At 54.5% G+C, this 20,617-nt stretch overlaps 1 protein-coding gene across 1 annotated transcript; it reads left to right on the forward strand.

Annotated features, from left to right (window-relative positions):
- Positions 1-14,975: 14,975 nt before the first annotated feature.
- On the forward strand, positions 14,976-20,595 carry CCDC63 (coiled-coil domain containing 63). Its single transcript, XM_050714289.1, has 11 exons — positions 14,976-14,990; positions 15,210-15,376; positions 15,508-15,697; positions 16,752-16,871; positions 17,321-17,502; positions 17,845-18,026; positions 18,487-18,707; positions 19,164-19,238; positions 19,579-19,771; positions 20,090-20,287; positions 20,480-20,595. The coding sequence occupies exons 1-11, from the start codon at positions 14,976-14,978 to the stop codon at positions 20,593-20,595; spliced, it is 1,659 nt and encodes a 552-aa protein (XP_050570246.1).
- The last annotated feature ends 22 nt before the right edge of the window (positions 20,596-20,617 follow it).

The raw sequence follows: 20,617 nt of genomic DNA on the forward strand, positions 1-20,617 counted from the left end.
GGCACCCCTCCAGGGATGAGTCCTGTGACGACCAGAGCACCTTTTGCGGGGTGCTGAGTCCCCTTCACTCCTGTTAATGCTCTGGGAAACAGGGTGGAGGGGGAGAGCTCAGCACCTTCCAGAATGCCACCCAGGACGTTTGCTCCTATAGGTATGGGAATTCATTGGATCATCATACATCTGAAAGGAAGGATCTGGCCCTTCAAACGAAACTGGTCAGGGCAAGGAATGCATCTCACTTGATGAACCAAATCAAGCAAGGTCCAAAGCACCGCCAGTTCGCGTTAAAAGAGGCATAGCCGAGGGAAAAGGAGGGAAGTGACAGATGAAGGCAGATCTGTCAAGGCCCTGTCATCACCTCGATAACCAACCCGCCTCCCTACGGCTCCGCACCCAGGTCCCAGCGCTCGCTGCGAGTGCTTGGCGTCCTGTTCGGAGGGGGCCTGTGGGTTTTGCACACAGTCTTTTGCATTTACATTTTTGCTATGTAGACATAAAAAATAAGGGCCCTTACCTAACAGCGGTAAACTCCGAGACAAGGCTGAGATGTTAAAATACCACTGCAGAATTATCGTTCTAATAAGCTAATTTTTCTCTGCTGAAAATAACAAGCCTTGCCCCACAGCAGCTTCTCCGATTAGAAAAGGGACACAGCCAAGGTGTTATAAATAACCTGAAACTATTTTCTTCTCCAGTGTTGCTCACCATAATGATTTATTTCTAGAAGGGGAACAATCAGGGAAATCCCTTTGTCCTTAAACTCTGCGCACAGGCTTGAAGCGTTCAATAATTCTGAAGCTCACAGTTCGCATATCCCCGCCCTTTCTGTGTTTCTCCACAGTTTGTGTTCTAGTTTGCTAAATACATGATGATGTACGATTTATCTTGCTCGCAGCTCTGAGACCTTTGTGTCTTTTCCTCCCTCCCCCCTGAAATTCCACAAATAAATCACAGCTTGGGTAACATTCCTTGGAAGCCTCAGTGTAAAATATCTTTCCTCACTGATTTGTCCTCACTATCTCTTGCGCATGCCACTTTGTTTATTGTACGGTTGCTCATAATCTGGCTATGTATAAAAATATAGATATCATATATATAATACCCACCTACATACAGCAGCAAAATAAGCAGCATTTCATAATTATTCTGTATATACATACCCATAATACATGCACATGCACATACATATACAATGTGTGTAACATGATGTGGATACCCTATATATACACATATATACATGTATATATATACAGCTAATGATGAAAAGCTCCTTATTTTATTCCTGTATGTAGGCGGATCCTTAGAAATGCAAGTCACCCACGCTTCCCCTTCCTTAGATTACATATTTGCTAAGTCCGTGAAATTCAGTGTGTTTGTGTACATTTCAGACAAAGATCTACACGGTCTGTTCAACACTGGAAAAACAAAGATGGTGTGACTCGTGGGTCAAATGTTATTTTTCCTAACTAGATGCTCAGCCACGATTTCAATGTTTTCATAACTCCTACTGCGTGCATCCAGATATCAGGCTGTTACAATCCAGATTAACTTTGTACGCGTGCTTCTTGCCTCTGATGGCTAAAGTATTTTGCTGACCCCCAAATTTCAGCTGCTGCAGAGTTTTGGGGTAGGCAGCGGCGATTTGTGAGGTAAAAGAGCAGAAGGGCAAAGCCACGAGGCGGATCTGGAGATGCAGGGGTACGTGCCCTGTTCGGCAGGGAGTCGATGACGCAGAGTCAGGTGTTTTCTTAGTGTCATGTTTTATTTACCAAACATGCAGCGCAGCGATCTCCCTTGAGCACCAAAACATGCAGACTGCCGGCAGGCAGCTCCGCCGTGCGGGACGTGGTGAGGAGCTTGGGGCTTTCTGCTGCTCCTCCAAGGACTCCGCCACGTGCAAAGCCCCATGCCCAGAGGGGCAGCGGCAGGATATCTTCCAGAGAGCTCCTCACGCTCTCTTCTCATCCCCTCTACACCGTGCACGTGGGACCCAGGCCTTGATTTCCACCGAGCCAAACGTTTTACGCTCCCAACAGCTGGTTTCCATCTGCACCTCCCACCCAGGGAACCTATCAGCAACAATGACAAGTCCATCACAAGTTTGTTAAAATCACTTTTTTTTGTTAAAATACGTTAAAGGATTCTGCTCAGAAAATCTTGAGACAGGCTATTTTGACACGAGAAAAATGTGATTTGCCGTTCTTCCCCTCCTACGTTTCTTCATTTTTTTTTTTTTTTTTTGGTCAAAGTTGACATACTTCATGGGTTTCTGCTGAAAGGCATTGCTGGATGGAACAATCTTCAGCTGGTGAGTTTGGGAAGGTTCGTAGTGGCAAAAATGCTACCAGTAAAATCCATCCCTTATAAAAATGTCCTAAGTCACTTTTTATTCTGATGTAGCAGAGACCACAGTAGGATTTTTCCTGCTGTAGCCATTCGGATTGAGACAACGCAGCACATCACACCCTGTCTGTGAGTTTTGTATCTGAATCCGACATTTCAGGCTGGGCCAGGCACAAAAGCCACTCGGGGAAGCAGCCGATCGGTGTGTCCTACCCGCACTGAGCACCCTTGGGCAAGTGTCTGCTCCATCTATTGCTCAGAAAAAGAGCCGAAACGGGGCTGAAGGAGGATTTGTCCTACTTTTAGCGGAGAGCAGCCGCAGCGGCTCGGTTGACGCTGCTTTGGCAAGGAGAGGAGCCCCTGTCTTCTTCCCTCGCCGGCCAGGAACCTCCACGCTCCGCCAGAGCCTGAGTTTCATAACCAGCTGGGAAGCTCGTGCAGGTCTCCGTGGGGTTCAGCTGAGCCATTCATGGAGGGGGACAGGGAAAAACGTACGTGGCAGTCAGCTGCACAGCCAGCAAAGGGTTCGCAGCCCTTTATCAGCTGGTCCGTGGTGGGGTGAACACGGTTTGCTTTTTCTCTTCGCTTCCTCTTACCCCGGCAGAACTCGGCTTCATGGATGAGCTGCTTCTCTAATTAAAACCGATGAGAAAGGAGGACCAGGAGAGCTGCCAGGGGAGCGGGAAAGTGGAAATAAGAGGCTCTGCTGATTTGTTCTTGGTCAAACGTCGGCTTTGCCTCTGTGGGCGACGCATCGCTGAACACGAGAGGCAGGAGCAAGGAAGAGACTCCCCATGTCGGGTACCCCGCCTGCCCTGGGGCTTTAGAAATGCAGATGAAACGTGGGACATCCTCCCTGCAGGTGCCCACAGGCTTCCCAACGGCTGGTGCTCCAAAGCCTCCCCAGGCCCAGGACAAATGACAGTCATTCAGAGGGCAGTCGGGGTACCTGACTTCATTTTCTGCTCTTTTTTGTTTCCCCTGATGGTCCTGAAAATCCCGAGCAGTCCCACTGCCTGCCGCCCTGCACCTGGCCTTTCTGCTTACGTGCGGCGTCTGAAAACGTGGTCTGCTGGGGAGGTAGCTGCCACGTGTGCTTATTTATTTGTTTCCCTTCTCACCTCCTCCTTTCTGCTCGCTTTGAGCGAGGCTGGCAGATTTTCAGGAGCCGGGCTGCTGTTACGTAAGGTTGCGCTAAAACCTGTGCAAAAGGATTTGGAGGAAAAGCGTGGCTGGAGCCAACTTTGATCCCTGGATGCCCTTCTGGTCTGTCCACACCGCTCAGACATGCTGCTGCGAGCGGCTGCTGTGCCCCGGGGCTTCCTCTGCTGCCAGCATCCCTGGGGACTGGGGATGGACGAGGTCTGCAGTTGAGTGGTCCAGTGGGACGGCCGCTGGGGTGCCGCGCAGCATCTCCCACCCCCCGGGCAGTTCAAGCCTGGATAATTAACGGTAATTATGCGGCTGAGGGCGTAGGTATGCATCAGATTTAATTCATTTGAAGTCCTCAACCGGAGTTGTGCTGAGCCGTGGTCTTGTTGGCTCAACAGCCCCGCACCCGTGATGCGGGTGGCCCCGAGCGGCTCGAGGAATAAAAACCTCCTGCTCCTGGGTGAGAGCTCCGTGGCGTGGGCACCGGAGCTGGGCAGAGCCCCCGGCGCCCTTTGGGGGCTCAGCACCACAGTGAGGATGGAGACCTGGCAGCTTGCAGCCCGCTGGCAGTGCTCACTGCAACACCCACGGCGCTTTTGGTGCCGCTGCGACCTCGCTTTGCAGCCTGGGGAGCTGCGATCCCATCTCCAGCCTGCGGCACAAACCCAAAGCGGTGGAGCCAGGATCCCCCTGGGTTTCTCCGGTGCTAAATCACCAGAGTTTGGGTTGAGGTGAGGTGATAAATCCAAGGGCTGCGGACAGTTGTGTACACAATGGTGGTTGTTAGCCAATAAATCGGGCTTTTACGCAAATGCCTCCATACAGACGTAGGCTGCGGGGCGGCAAGTGAGACCGGGGAGTCAGAAAAATTAATGTGTGGAGAAAGGGGGGACTTGGAAAGTTGCCACTGTTGTTCCAGTCCCTTCGGGAGCTCACTTTTCCCCTTCTTTCCCTCCGTGTTTTATACTCCACGTGACTTTTGCCTTTTAAAACTAGACGCCTTGTTTGCACTAGGGGCATGCTGTGTGGGTTTGAGCAGCAGGAGAAGCTCAGCCCTGCGCTCAAGGCCAGTTTGAGGCTGTAGCGAGGTGAGGCTTAAGGCTGGGGGTCTGCTTCTGCCCCACGACAAATGGCTCTCTGGGCATAGGCAGTCTTTCCTGCATTGAAAAAGAAGAAAAAAAAAAAAAAAAAAAAAAAAAAAAAAAAAAAAAAAAAGGAAAGTGTTCACCCTGCAGCCAGAAGAGCTTTGGTTGATCGAGGATGCATTTAAGGTTCAAATGTACCATTGCATCCTGTTCCCAAACTCACGTCCCTCCAGGGGATGCTCTCCAGGGCTCTGAGTTTGGTTGGGTTAGGTTTATTCCTCATGGGGGCTACACAAATCAAGGTGGGTTTTGGGGAAGGGAGAGGGGCAGGGAGGGGAACGGTGGGCAGGGAGGGGAGGCTGTTGTTGCCTTGGGCAATCGCGACGTGCCCACACCCGGTGAGGACCAGCCCGGCCTCTCCCCTGGCACCTCCCGGCGCTCGTGGGCTCAGCACTGCCCACGGGGTGGGGGCCGCAGGGCAGCCTTGGGGGAGAAGCAGATTTCATGGCCAAGGGGCTGCATTTTAGAAGGGAGATAGTTTGTGGGAGGTTGTGCGTGGCTGAAGGTTTTGTCCGGGGGATGTACTCGAACCACCACAGCTTCTGTGGGCCTCCTGGGCAAGCACCTGGAGAAGATGCAAGAACAGAGGTGGAGAAACCCTTGTGGGGTCTGCCAAGCCCATGCACCCCCACACTGCAGCCTCCAACGTCACTTCTCCCGAGGGTTTGTCCCTCGGTAGCATGTCGGTCAGCGGAGAGCCTCGGGGCTGCCAGCTGACATTCACCTTCGCTTCGGATCCGTGCCTTCTGGAGGCAGTCGAAGGGCAGCTGCTGGTGGGACCGACCGCCTTTTGTGGTGCGACTTCAGTGAGATGTCTTTCTCAGTGTGGGATTCATGCCAGAGCTTTTTTTCTTTCTTTTTTTTTTCTTTCTTTCTTTAAATAAACGGTTTTATTTAGATATCTATAGAAAAAGTCCCACCTGGCCCTTCGGAAGGGTTTCAGCTGAAACGTAGCAGATTCTAGTCTTCTCTAAAAAGGTAAGCCGCGTTTCTCAGCCAGACTTTTCTCCCTTTTGTGGCCGCAGTTTGGCACGCAGGAGGCGCAGCCGGCGGCAAGGTCGCTGCCCTTCCCCGGCCAAGGAAGGAAAGTCGCAGCACGTGCCGGCCCGGCGACCCGCGGCGCTCTCCCCACGTGTCTCGGGCTCAAGCAAGGCAGGCAGCCACCATTCCCTCTGTTCTCCTTCTTTCTGTGACCTTTTAAATTCAGGTTGCTTGGGTGACAGTCTCCCGAGCTGGGCGTCATCCTCCCTCGTGAGCCACGCCGCCTGGTGGCCCTGCTCCGTGCCCCTGCTCCGTGTCCCCGCTGGTGCTGTCCCCAGTGGGGTGCGTGGAGGAAGAAGCCTCTGGCTGCTCACCCTCCTTGTCCTGGATGTATTTATTTGCTTTGTGCCAAACCGGGCAGCCAGCGGAGGGGGATTTCAGCTTGCTCGGTGGAAGATCTTCACTCCTGTCCCCGCACCACCAGGATGCACAGCCCTGCCCCTGCTGCTTTTTGCGCCGTGAAGCAGGGAACTGAACTCAGCGGGAGGCGGAGGGACAGCCTTGAATCCACGACCCCATTCCTGCGCTCCCCTGGATGTTCTTGCCCTGGGGGTCTGGTCCATGGGGGAAGAGGTGCTCACCTGGAGCTCGCCTCCCAGAAATAAATGCACTTAAATTTCTTATCGGGGTGCATTTATCTTTATTATGCGCTTGTTTACTTCCGAGGGTGTGCGCCGCAGCCTCCTCCCAGGCACAGGCAGCTGAGCGAGCTGCCCCATCCCCTCCGGCCGCAGCCCTCAGCCCAGACGTAGCATGTGCACGAGGAAGCGGGGAGGAAATGCAGTCCAAAGGCGAAGCACCGTGAGTCACTCGGTGAAACCCCTCTGCTGAGCTGCCTGCAGCACACAGCACCGGGAAGGATTGGAAATAGCAGGGGTGCGAGCGGCCAGGATGAGGGGAACGCGGCCGGTCCTCGTGTGCCACATGTGCTGGGCCAAAAAGCTCGCTTCTCTTCTTCCTTTTCTTTTTATAGCCCTTTGGTTAATGTGGATTTTGTCCCGTGGGTCTGGTCCCTCACACATCTCCCTGCTTTTCGTGGTCCTGCTCTGGGACCTTTCAGGCTGCGGGAGCACGGAGCGATGCCTTAAATCCTTCGCTCGCTGCAGCCGGGTCCTCTCGAGCACGGACCATTGGGCGTGTGATTAATTAATGCTCTCCTGTTTCACCTGTTTGATGAGGATACTCCGTGATGTGACTGAAACGTAACCTCCCGGGCTGGAGGCAGCCCCGTGCACCATAACGGGCTGGACGTGTATTTTTAGTAAAATGGTGTTTCCAGCTCAGGATTTGAACTTTCTGGACATTTCCTCATCCCTCTCTGAGTCACACACCAGCCCCTTCCTGCTGTTTCCTAAGGCTCATCGGAGGTGCTCTCCTTCCCGGGAGGTCACCCCCACATGCCCAGCTTTGGGGACACTGATTTTTTCCATAGCTGTGTGCAGGATGCCTTGCGGAGCCTGTAGGGATGCTCTCAACCTCCCCCAGGAGATTTCAGAGCCCATTAGACGGTTTTGCAACCCGAAAAGGATTTTCCACCAGCACGGATGCATCTACCTACCTCCTTTCCTTCCTATGCAGGAGCAAGAGTTTGATGATGAAAATGGAGCTGGCGACAGCGCTAATTGCTGGAGAGATGACGAGCCTCGTGGGGCTGGGGGACCGACGTCCTGTGTGGCCTTACAGCTACACAGGTGAGCGCCTGCTGGAATATTTTTTCAGCTCCGGGGGAGGCAGGAGAGGGCTCTGTGCGGAGCCAGGGAGCACAGGCGGGTTTCTAGAAGCAGCACAAGTTGAGCTGGTAAATTATAAAATGCCACACTCGAGGGCTGTTATATAATGTCCCTTTGCAGAAGCCGGTAGCTAAATATAAAACCGAGTTACATTTCGGGCTGGTGTAAAATGATGCAAGCAAGCGGCTTTGTGTGGGAAGGATGCTCTGCGGCTCTGCGAGGAAGCGGAAAAGCTTTCGGGACCCTGGTTTGCTCCCTGCCTTCATCGCCTGCTTTCTCTGCACCCCTGTGAAATGCGTTTACGCCCCGTGTCTCAGTTTCCCCCTCTTTAAACCAGGAACAATAAAATCTCCGTTTCCTTGCAGCTGCGTTGTCAAGATTAATTCATGTTTGCGAAATGACCTGCGAATCTATAGAAACCCAAACAGCATATCATTATCCCCAGCTAAACTTGGCGTGTGATATCAGCGGGCCACATTCCCCTCCCGCCCCGGAGGAGAAGGGCTTGTGTCAGCGCTGCCAAGAGGAAAATTCCAGCCACTGTTCCTAGCGGAAAAAAAAAAAAATCCAGAACAAAGCTTTGTCAGGCTGAGACCGCGTTGTTTTCGTCAAGGAACCTCACCCCTTCATTAGCTGCGAGCAGAATGATCAGCTCCCACACGAGTCAGCTAATGCCGAGGCACAGGGGGGCTGATGAGATTTTTGGATGCCTCATCCTGCCCCGACGGTGACGGTGACGCTGGGCTCCTGCAGGACCTGCTGCCACCACCACCGGCTCCTGACACTGACGGGTGATAACACTGGGAGCATCTCCTGGGGGAAAGGCAGTGCGGGGAGATGTGAGCCTCATCCTGCCTGCCTGGCCCGGCGCCGACCCCGGTGGTCCTGCTGTGCGAGGTGGGTGCTGCCTCCCGGGGCTGGTCGGTGTGAAATGCCAGGGGCCACCTGGACCCGTCTTCTTTCTTCCTCCTCTCTGCGCACAGGCAAGCTGAGCAGAAGCAGGAATAAATCCTGGTCCCCCAGTTCCACAGCAGAATTAGTGCAGCACCCCCTGCAGCAGCCCCGAATCCAGCATCAGGGCGGGCAGGTCCTGAGCTGGTGTCAGCACCTCTTGGGTCAGGAGGGTGGCAGTGAAAAGCCGCACGCCCGTATTTCTGAGCGGGGTTGCACTTGTCCTGGTACTGTTTCTCCCGTGTGCTCAGCCCCTGATGGAGCTATATGGCCACTGGTGGAGCTGTATGGCCACTGATGGGGCTGGATGGCCACTGATGGGGCTGTATGGCCACTGATGGGGCTGTATGGCCACTGATGGGGATGTATGGCCACTGATGGGGATGTATGGCCACTGATGGGGCTGTATGGCCACTGATGGAGATGTATGACCACTGATGGGGCTGTATGGCCACTGATGGGGCTGTATGGCCACTGATGGGGCTGTATGGCCACTGATGGAGCTGTGTGGCCACTGATGGAGCACTGGGGCTTTTCGGAAAGTGGAAGCACAGATGTGAAGAAGGAGAAGCCTGGCGATGGAGCCTTCCCTCAAAGACTGCAGGTGCTGGGCAGTCCCAGCAGAGCGAGGTGGATTTTCAGGCCAGGTTTGACCAGTAACTTTGGAGGCTCGAGGAAGCCGGGTGCAGCTGGAAGGACGGCTGAAGGATGGGGCATCGATGATGGAAAAAAGGTTTTTTGGCAGGATGGAGATCTGCAGGGGAGTTGCCAAGCAACTGGTGCAGCTCTGCTGCCTCCTGCTCCTCTCCTCCCACCCGAGCAGGCATGGGGTGGCTGTGTCCTTGTGTCCTTGTGTCCCTGTGTCCCTGCATCCCCGTGTCCCTGTGCCCTATCCAGCACAGCCCTCCCTGGCTGTGCCACCCTGCTGTCCCTGCGGGTCCCTCCTGGCAAAGGGCTGCTGTGAAAGCAGGGAGCACACGGGGCTGGTGGGGCAGGACGGTCCTGCACCCCCAGCCCAGGCGTGGGCAGGTCACTGTCAGCAGCAGGATGAGAAACCAGCTCTGTCTTCCAACCTGACAGCAGCAGGATGAAAAACCGTCTCCGTCTTCCAGCCTGGTTCCAAGCTGTGCAGGTTCCTTCTGAACCAGCCCCATCGATGTGCACTAAGACGCAAAGCAAAACACCCAGCAGGACTCCTCGTAACCCGGCTTCCATTAGCATCACCTCTGCGTTTCCTCAGGAGACACTCCAGACTTGCACTAGGAGAAACATTCAGCCTGAACCCTTGGGATTTGCTTAATAAAGCTTTAATTTGGACCAACTCTTAAGTAACAACCGCCTGTTACCAAAACCAGCCCATGTCCCTCAAAAAGCCTTGGACTTGCGACAAGGGGCATGGAGCAAGGGCTGGCAGGAGGGGAGGCAGCCGATGGCTCCCGTCTTGCAAAAGATCAGCTGCTGAGTGAGCGGCAATAAACAGCAAGCCCAGCCAGCTCGTATAAATGGCAAATGGACCAGACTGTTCAGAACAATCTGTTCCTCCTTCGGGGAAGGGCTGAGGTGCCGGCGGTAGGCTGGGGAAGCGGCTATTCTCAGTGCGTGCTGCTCTGAAATATCGCCTCAGAAAAATGGAAGGGCCGAGGCAGGGTAATTACTAGGGGACACGTCCTAAATCAAAGCAAAAGGCTGCAGGCAGCTCTGCCGGGATGGTTTCTCTCCAGCGAGGCTTGTGCCGAGGGAGCCCTGCCTTGCCCTGCCACCGACCTGCTGCTGCTCTTGCCCTGGTTTTCTGCTCCTGCCACACGGCCGCCATGCCACGCTCAGGCAGGGGCAGCCCTCGTAATCCGTGGCTGTCATTTGCCGGCTTTTGGCCACACTCATGCCTCGTACTGCCACCTATTTACATGGGCTTTAGCATCACCGAGCCAGAAGGAGAGCAGTCGGTGCACCCGGTTTCTTTCCCGGTGCTGCGGTTGCTGTCAGAAGGGAACACCCTGGGGTGCTCAAACCTCTCCCGTAAAGCCGAGGTCTTGGAGACAAAAAGGTCTGGGACTGTCCCAGAAAAACACGCCGGGCACGAGCAGGGCTATGGTTCCTCAAGGCAGGTTCACCCTGGCGTCCTGCTTTTTCTGGGGTTTGGGGGTCCCCCAGGATCCTTTCCTCCCGTGCCCATGCCCTACCCAGCAATCAAGCAGCCTTCATTTGATTTTGAAAAAAAATAAAATAAGAGAAACCGAATGCAGATGGTGCAGAACACCCATACAGCAGTTTAATTAATTGCCTTTAAATGTTAATTCAAAATAGTTTCCCTGAGTGATCTTATATAGGCCAGTCCTCACTCGCCTTAAGCCACTTCCAGAGCATGCTCAACTAATACCGTGTTAGTCCTGATCCAGAGCACTGCACGGGATGGTGATCAGCAGTGATTTATTGGAAATAGCTCTTCTAAAACCGGCTGTACCCACTGCCTGTTGCCAGGCTGCCCGGCTCAGCCCCGAGCTGACACAAAGCCACGGGGATGGGCAGGGAAGGGGCTTCCCTTTCCGACCCCACAGCGATGTCCTGCTGTCCTCAGACACCTCCTGCCCGTCTTCCTGGTGCTCTCCAGCCGGATCTGGCATCGAGGATTTCCACATCTGCCGATGGACTTCTCTGGGGAGACCTGCGAGGTCATGGAGGGAATTTATTAGGCTGACCTAGCCAAGCGTCCCGCCGGCATTTCAGAGCTCTTGCAGTGAGCATCCCAAACCCGGAGCAGGACTTGCCTCCTGCTCGGGTTTTATGCTGCCAAACGGCCGTGTCCCTCCAAAGCGGTTAAGGGTTCAGCAGCCCCGCTGAGAACCTTACTTGGTACAGCTTTGCCTACATCACAGCCAAAAAAAATCCCTGCAGAGAGAGCCTGGGGCCTGGGCAGGCAGGATCCCAAGCAACAGCAGCTTCTGCAAACCGCTCTGTCCTTGGCCTCTCCGATACCTCTTCTCTCCCACTGCTGCAGCTAAAATTTCCCGCAGCGTGTGAGCGCTTGCTGTGATGCCGGTTTGACCCAAGGGCAGTGAGATTTTCAGAGGGCTTTCACTGCTTTCAGACAGAGGTGGCTCAGACAGCGTGTCCACAGCTGTTTTTATTCTGTGTTTGCCCACCTGCAGCAGCAGCCCCTGAGCAGCAATTCGGCTCGGCCACCTCTGCAGTCAGAGATGTCTGTAATTCAGCATGGCTGCCGAAGCAAATCCCTGATATTAGGCTTCGTGGAGGGGCTGAGCCAGTGGTGGGGAGAGAGCTTTGCTTTTCCAAAGTCAAGTCCCGGGGAGCTCGCTCCTAAAATCGCCCTATAAGAGCACCGAGGAATGTCACGAGGGAGTCAGCTCGCTGCTGGAAGCCGCGTTTCGCCTGGTGTCAGCAATTCGGAAGAAGCACATCTGCAGGAAACGCTTGGTGACCGTTTCCTCCGAGCGGAGAGGGTTGACAGCTGTGCAGCTGGCAGCCTCCTCTCCCCTCACTTCACACCAATTCCTCTTCAAACGTGGGGCCGTGTGCCCGCACAGGGACGTCTCCCTCCCGTCCTGCTACGTACATGACCTTTTGGCACTAATGGACCTTGTGCGTCTGAATTCGGGGCTTGTTCTGCCTGATTTTGTTATGGGGCTTCTGGCCGAGAAGCTAGCTCCCCATCCCGTGCTGCCTTAGTAATGCCAGCATCTTCCTGGTGCTCCCAGTGCTGCTGCTGGGAGTTTGTGATTTAATACAGGCTTTTAGAGGGGGGGGGGGAAAGAAAGTTTTGACAGTTCCATATATAGCCCTCTGACTCACAGATTTCATGTGTCAAACACCGAAGACGGGTTAAGTAGAATTAAGTTCTGGATTTGTTATAAATAGGGATTAAGTAACACGAATATATTACATTTGCATGAAAATACGGGCCTGATTCTGCAGTTCACCCCAGAGATTTTCCCTGGCGTTGTAGGGCCGCCCGCAGGCAGGTGAGCTCAGACGAGAACCGGCCCAGCCTGGCAGCCCCCGGAGCCCCCATTTCACCGGACCGTGTGAAATGGGGAAATCTGTGTAAATATCACCGAAATCAGGAAGGATTTACGCTGGCTGCACAGGTGAGAATACGGCCCTTAAAACAGTTTCAGCAGGCTTAATTAGACACCAAATCTGCAGCTGAAGGAATAATTTCTCCGTGTCAGTTAACGCTAAATGTATCTATTAAGTCAGGGAAGGTGGGTTAAAAGGAAAATTGCACCAAAAGTTACTTTTCTTTGGTTTCTTCCAGAAGATAGAGGCTCGTTGCGTTCAGATGCTACAGCTGATCTCGTCCTGCTCTAATTACCATTCTTCTCAGCCACAGCCTGAAGGTCCGGCCAGACAATGAAGTCACGCTGGTTCAGAGGAGTCTGACAGCGAGCACTGTTTGGGTGAAAACAGTTCCCTTTAGTAAAACAAATGCTTCTGCAATGAGTGTGACAGATACAGACTCTACCAAATCAGATTGCTCCTCAGTAGTTTAATTTACTGACTTGCTCGTGGCTTAAACAATTGAGAATTGGTCCATCGAGAAGGACCACAAGGATGGATGATATTTTGGGGCTGTATTTTGGGGCTGTATTTTGGGGCTGGACAAGCCCATGCCAAGGAAAACCAGGCTCTCTAGGACAGCTTTTGAGGCACTCAGCAGTGTTGTTTCGGGGAACATAATGCCCAGCCCTGCAGCTCTGCCTTTGTGCTGAACCAGAGGTTTGCCTCTGCTGAGGGTGAAGGGAAACCGACTGGAGAGAAGGGAGAACTGAAACCACATGAGTGAGGATCGGATCCCCGAGATGCTGTCGTTACTGCCCCACGGAGGTGTCCATCATGCAGAAACAGCACGAAAAGCTCAGCGAGCTTTCCCTGGACCCAGGGTGGCTGCACAGGCCCTGGTGCCTTCCCAGGGCTGCTCTGCCCTTGGTAGGGATTTTTATTATCCAGTGCCACGTTCTGCTTTCTTCTGTAAAAATAATTTCCAGTTAAACACATCCTCAGAGCCTACCTGTCGGTGAATTAGCCTGGAACTTGGTGGCTGGCTCATTAGCTTATCGAAGTCTCCGGGATAAAGGGCAGGCGCAGTCTCAGGAGCGATGAGCTGCTTGGGGGTTTTGCTCATCACTTGAACTAACTGCACTGGCTGCAGATGTACGAACTGGGGAGCGGATGCCCTGTGCTCAACTTCATCCCAGAGCTGAGCAACACCAGGGCTGCAAAAAACAGGGCTGCAATGCCCGGCTGCAGCCTCCGGTGCCATCTCGTGCTTCTGCCCCGGGGATCTGAGCCTCACGAAGCAACCCAACTGCCCTGGGAAGGAGCTGACCACGCTCTCCATCTTATAGGGAAGGGATTTTTATGGTTCTTGTGAGTCAGGCTGTGTGCTTCCCTGCACGGAAGGGAGAGGAGCAGGTGTGAATACTGAATTTGTCCCCCGCGTTGGCTGCCCCCAAGTCTCTGTCCCCAGGGTCCTTCCCCAGGTGTGTTGGCAGTGCCAGCTGTTGGGCTCTTTTGACAGGGGGTACCTCTACCTTGGTGAGATGGTGGCAGCTGCCTCTCCAAGCAAAACTGGAAAAAAAAATCAGGAAGAAAGCCCAGGGAGCTGCTGGGGATGGCCAGGCTCCAGGTGCTGCCCTCTGGTCAGAGCGAAAGGCTTCAAATTCCCAGGTTACGGGATAAAATTAAACACTTCAGAGGGAAACAGAACAGGTAAATGAAGGTTTCTGCCTGCTGTGGACACACGATCAGGAAGGACATCAGAGCACACGCTTCAGGGCTGCTTTCAGGGATGGTTTCCAAACCATCCACCTTGCTGGAGTCCCCATGCGGTCCCCAGCCGCGCTCCGGTACGGCGATGCCGCCGCGGCAACCAGGCCAGCACTGGTTCCAGGAGGCTCAGGACCGGCTGCTGGCCCTCCCCGCTCCGTGCTGGGTCTCATCCTTCCCGTGCTTCCCACTGGGAGGGAGGGATATTCCCCAGGAAAACCCCAACTGCTTCCTTGGCTCAGGAGAGGAACCGCAGAGCCCTGCGGCAGGGTGAGCATCGGGGGGGGGGGGGGGGGGGGGACAGGGGAGCACCCATGGGTGTCTGCCACAGCTGGGGGGCGAGGGTTTGCAGGATCAGCCCTTGTGCCCTCCGTGGCTGCAGCCGTGCATGAGCTGATGGCCCCACGGGCTCCCCGGGGGCTCTGCCCACCGGCATGGGGAGGGGGGCCCAGCCTCAGTGGGATTTCTATGGAAACCCAGGTACGGCTCGGGGTAGAACAGCTCGAACCATCTGTTCTCCCCCTGCTTATCCACTGGGCGAGAGGAGCGTGTTTTAGGGATGACATCACTACAAAACTCTCCTTTATCCATCGCGCAGCCATCTGTGGTGGTTTCCTTGCGTGCCAAACATGCGAGCGGGTGCTTGGGGCTGGGCAGGGCAGCGCCGCCACGACCCTGAGCCGGCCCGTGGCATCAGTGTGACTGTCCTGTCCCCATCCCTGTCCCCAGATTTCATTTCTCCCCTTTGAAACCAGGCTGGTCCCCAGGAAGGCTCCCTCGTCCCGTGTCGAGGTCTCTGCAGAGCGAACGGTGGAGTTAGACGGGAAAAATGAAGCGCTCAAAGGTAAAAACTGAAGCACAATGGACTTTGCTCTGAAGAGGATCAGAAATACTCACGCAGTCTGCCTGGCTCGGGGCTTTGGGTGGCAACGAATACATTAGGAGGAAGCAGCGGGGGTGTGCCACACCACTGGAGGTGTGGTGGCATTAACCTGCGTCCAGACGAGCTGCAGTGACCAAGCTTTCTTTTTTTTTTATTATTTATATTTTTCCCCTTCTGTAGCAGCTGAGGGGGTCTGGGTTGAGGCGCACGCTCTCAGACTTCACTGTGAGGGAGAAGGAATGTCGCGTCGAGGCAGAGTTCAGCAGACTGCAGAAGCAGTTTCAGATCTCAGCGGAGAAGAGGAAATGTTTCGGTGCCAACATGAGGCAGCAGATACACGCCCAGGAGTGAGCACAACCCCACCGGGCTCCGTGGGGTTCATGCTGAGATCTCCGGTGCTGGGATGAGAGGGGTGAGGACCTGCCCCAGCACTGCAGGAGGGATGTGCTTCATGCCGTTTCTCGTTCTTCTTCTGTAGGAAAGAAATAGAGTCGCTGAAGGAAGAACACAGAGGGATGTCGTTAATACTGAGCCAGATCAACTCCCTGAGAAACGTGATGCAGGATGACAGAAATCGTATGGAGCTCAAGTGCCTCTTGCAGACCAAGGATCAGTACGACTGCCTGATCAGAGACAGAAAAGCCCTGCTAGCTGAGCAGGACAGCCAGGTAAGAGCGTCTGAACAGGTCCCTGGCCGAGCACGATACAGCAGAGCAGAGACATGGAATGAATTTACTCCAGTATGTAAAAAGCATTTAATTCAGGCCCTGGAATATAAAGCTGCCTCTGCGCAAAGGAAACAGGACAGGGATGAGTGGATACAGCCAGGCTCCCATTTGAGTCAGCAGCACTGGCTGGGAGACTGAGGTCCAGCTCCAGTCCTTGTTGTCCCTCCAGTGTCTGCAGCTCCCCTTGGATGGTCACACAACATCCCTGTGCTTTCCCCTTCACTTTTTCTGTCCCTGAAAAAGAGACAAAAAAATGGAAGGGTTGGTTGAGCAAAATCTGAGAAGCCCTACGGCTTCTCCGAAGGACAGACTGCTTTGGTTTGGTCAACACTGGGTGGGGGGCCAGGGAAAATGCGGTGCTACAGAAGTGACAGGTTCCTGCAGCCCTCTGCCCCGAGCTAGTTCCCTGTGACAGAAGTCAGGGAACACGCTCAGGGGATTTGCAGTTGCTGGAGATGCTGCAGAGCTTTCCATAACGGGGTTAGCTTTCAGTTCGGGACTTCAGGATTTTGTGGCTGAGTCACAGCTCTCCCACCTGCCCCCGGCTTCATTGTTCTCCAGCTGCTTCGTTCGCCTTGTGGATTTATTTCCGCTGGCAGCTCTCCAGTTCTGGCAAACATTTTCCTCCGCTCGTTCCCAGGGAGGACTGCGCAGATCGCTGTGTGGCCAGCACGGGAACCACTACCAAAAATCTGTCCTCATTGCCTCTTCCACCCTACAAAGTGTTGCTGTGCCTTGCTCAACACCCGCTGAATTTCCCTCTGGAGGCAGCTTCATTTCCTTGGTGACATGAGAATAAAGTGGTCCCAGTCATTCTGCATGTGCAGAATGGGATCCTTTGGGATTGTAGATGCTTCCATAACTGTGAGCTCATTAATAACGTGGTTGCTGTAGCTCAGGTCAACAGAGGGTATTTTCTTTGGCTGAGTGTCCTGACAAGAATCCAGAATGCAGGGGTGGAGATTATGTATTTATTTTTTCTGTGTGCGTGCAGATCCTGGAGCTGCAAAAAAAGATTGTGAGGCAAAACCTGATAGCAACGAAGGTGAAGCAAGCAAACAGTAGCAAATGGCTCCAAAACCAGATTCAGACCCTGGAGATGCGTCTAAACAATGTAAGCAAACATTTTGCAAAGATTTGGACACGACGTGGGGCCATGCTAGGGCCTGCGTGCAAAATGCTTCTTGATCAGGACGAAGGGTAACGGTACGGATGCATTTGGTTCACACAAACTGTACGAAGGACGTGGCTTTTTCCCATGGCCTGAATAATCCCAGAATGTCTCAAAGGCTCCTTCAAGCTCCGTGACCCAAATGTAGCACGTGTTCCAAGCCAAGAAGCCCAAAGGTCTGCACCTGTTTAGTGACAAAACCGAGCTGCCTGGAGCCACTTTGCCCTGGACAATGCCAGCTCCAGCTCTCTGCTGAGATCATTCTTGGGAGGAGAACAGTGCAGGGCCTGCTTCAGATCTCTTGCGCCGTGTCTGTCCTAGGCCCAGTCAAGGTCTTTCAGCACAGACCCAGCCCTGCACCAGCCGCAAACCTTTTGCTTCCCTCTCCCCAGGTCACCGTCCGTTTTGATACCATCCTGACCGCCAATAACAAGCTCCGAGAAGAGATCGAAAACCTTCGAATCCAGAAAGCCATCCTGGACAACTTCTACGCAAAGCTCCGTAAGCATCTGGACCAGCAGAAGAGCAGGATGGACGCCGCCGTGGAGCAGTCCACGCAGGCATACGAGCAGCGGTGCGTGGCCTCGCGAGCCCTCTGAGGCCAGGGCAATTTCTGTGACTGGTGTCAGTGGGAAGAGAGATGGGTTACAGCCCCTCTTGTCTAGGACTGGGAGCTGTCTAAGGTCTAGGGGTGTCTGTGAAGGGAGATCGGTACTGCCAGGGTGTTGTTCATTCCACCTACCCCGGACGTTTTTTGGGATGGGGGGCACTGCCCCTGCTTGGGAACCAGGAGCAGAGGTCAACCAGCTGCGGTCTGAGTGACCCGGCTGCAATAAGTTGGGTCAGGAATACAAATCCTTCTACCCGTGCTGCTTTCCACCTGTGCACGGTGTAACTTAGAGCTCTCCACGTGCAGGGTGGAGGCTCTGGCGAGGATTTCAGCCATGAACGAAAGGCACAGCAAAGACACCGTCCAGTACAACATCGAGGTGCAGGAGCGGGAGCGCATCCGGGACCAGGAGAACAAGCTGAAAACCTTTGTGCTTGCCAAATTCACGGATCGCTCTGAATTGGAGGAAGAGGCCAAAAAGAAAGAAGGTAGCACATGAGAGAAGCCCCCTGTAACTGAAACCGCAAACCAGGAGTCTGCAGGGTGGAAGGGGGCTGCTTTCAGCAGCTGGTAGCACTGCAGCCCAAAGGCATGGCATCTCCCCTCCTCCTTCACCATCCTCAGGGCAGGGAAGCTCAGGGGAATGCTCCCAACCCCAAACGAGGTGAAAAGGGTGAAGAGTGATATATGAGCACCGTGTGTCTTGGTTTCCACAGCTTTAGGTCTTTTTTTTTCCTCCTAGGGAATGTTCCTGATGAGTTTGCCCCATTCCTACGCAGACTGTGAGCTCCCTGCTTAATTTCCTGGGGAAATTAGAAATTAGAGGAGCTCGTTGCCCCTCCAGCACTGCTCCCCCTTTGTCCCAAGGTCCCTGTTAAACTCCACACCCACAGACAAAAACTATACTGGTAGGGACATGCACGGCTCAGATTCTCTGTCTCCCCTCAGCCTTGAAGGCAGCCCAGAAGGCAAAGCGGAGGCAAGGGGAGAGCTTCGAGAGCCGGGAGGTGGCTTACAAGAGGCTGCTGGAGCTGGCGGAGAACGGGGACATCGACCAGCTGGTGAATGGGTTCATTGAAAAGGAAGGGAAGAACTTTGCCTACTTCAGCTACGCCACTGAGCTGAACAATGAGATGGAGAAGCTGCAGCAGAGGATCAAGGACCTGCAGGTCTGTTCCAGTCCTGCTCCGAGGCCCTTCATGCCTGCTTCGGAGAATACTTGTGGCTGGGGTGGGTTTTTCATCCTCTACGCATCCAGCATCAATCACACCAGGGCCTGGCTCACACGGGTGTGCTTAGGAGAAAGCAAAGGGTAGCCAAAAATACAACTCCCGTAGGCAGAAAGCTGCTTGCTCGGAGCTAAAACTGTCTCAATGCTGCCACCGTGCACCCAGCAAAAATATTGCAAAAGAAAAGAGCTCCAGGAGGGCCAAGGGCCGCCTCAGCTGTGTGCAGGGCTGGCTGGAACAAGAAGAAATGCTGCCTGTTGTGGGGTGGTCCCCAGGGGGCTCAGGTGGGATGTTCCTGCTCCCAGGGCACAGGGATGGTCTCCAGCCTCTGTTGTGCATGTCTGTTGGGCCGTCAGCCACTAACTCTACCCTCTCCATGTGCTTGTGTTTATGCAGAACGGAATCATGCTCTTCACAACCGACCAGGACAATGCAGAGAGCAGCAGCCTTCACGTCCTGAAGGAGCTGGAGGTAGGATGGCTGGGTTTTCCCCCTGCAAGGACAGCAGGCGCCTGTCTGTCCCCGCACGTGTCCTAGGGAGGCTGGTCCTGTCAATGCTGCTCTGGCAAACATCTGGAGAGGCATGGGAAGAAAAAGGCTCCTGCCAGCCCTGGTCTTTCAAAGCCTGGGGCCTCATCTGTGACATAGGGAGCTTGGGATCCCCTTTATGGGGCCTTTCCCCTACAGTGATGGGAGCATCCCACAGCCACTCCTGGGATGTCTCCAGTGTCCATACTGGAACTAGCCAGCACTGGGGTGGTGGGAGAGAGGAGGGGGCTGTTGTGACACCTAGCAGAGCCTATGCTGATAGGAGAAGCTAAGTCAAACGACTGAGAAAGCCAACGAGTACGAAGAGAGATGCAAAGAGAGCAGTAAAGTCCTGGGCCGGCTCAAATCTGCCATGGAGGTCCTGTTCAAAGAAATCGACTGTGATGCCATGAAGATCAAGGAGCAGCTTGGTGATAATGGGCAGATCACGGACCTGAACCTGATGCAGTTTTTTGGTGGGTTGGGGCTGCCTCGCCATGCAGTGTGTGCCTTGTATGTCCACTTTTCCTTGATTTTTTTAAATTTTCAGCTGTTTTTTCCCCCCTGACCCATCATGTGTGCGTGTCCCCTGCTGAGTGTGAATTTGGGATGTCAAATTCCCTGCCAATTCAGGAGCCAGCCTGGCTGCATAAACGTCCCCAAGCCCTTGTCTTGGCTCTGGGTAGGGGATCCAGCCTTGGGACCCTTGTCCAACACCAGCTGAGGGAAATCCTGTCAGGGGAGCCCCATTTCTTGGCACTCTCCTGCATTGCCCTGTGCTCCCTCCCGCCCAGCTCTCGTGGAGAAGAAGACCAACGAGCTCCTGCTGAAGGAATCCATCCTGCTCTATCTGGAGGCTGACGGCTCGCTGACATCCCAGACCTTCACCAACCCGCTGCTGGGTGGCACCGAGCTCCTGCAGGGCACAGACCTGCCCCGTTTCTGCCCGCAGCCTCCCGACCTGGAGGGTGCCGCCGACGCCACCGACGCCTGTGAGTGTGCGGGGCGGGGAAGGAGGGGCTACGGCCGTGCCGCCTGCCAATCCGCAACGGCCTCCTGGCGGCCCAGCCAATCCCGGCTGACACCTGTGCTGCCCGACCAATTGCGGCCGGCCTGCCCCGCCCCGACAGGTATATAAGCGCCGTGGGGCGGTGTGTGAGGGGGGCGGCCATTTTCTCGGGCAGTCGAGGCGCCGCTGGACCACGCGCGGCTGCGCGAGCTGGTTCTCCAGAGCTGTGAGAGGGAGCGGGGCAGTGCCGGCAGCACGGGCAAGAAGGGACGAAACGACATCCAGGCGTGAGAGCCTGGTGCTGCTGGAATAA

This window comes from Cygnus atratus, chromosome 17 (assembly GCF_013377495.2).
Source record: "Cygnus atratus isolate AKBS03 ecotype Queensland, Australia chromosome 17, CAtr_DNAZoo_HiC_assembly, whole genome shotgun sequence".
Classification (NCBI taxonomy): Eukaryota; Metazoa; Chordata; class Aves; order Anseriformes; family Anatidae; genus Cygnus; species Cygnus atratus.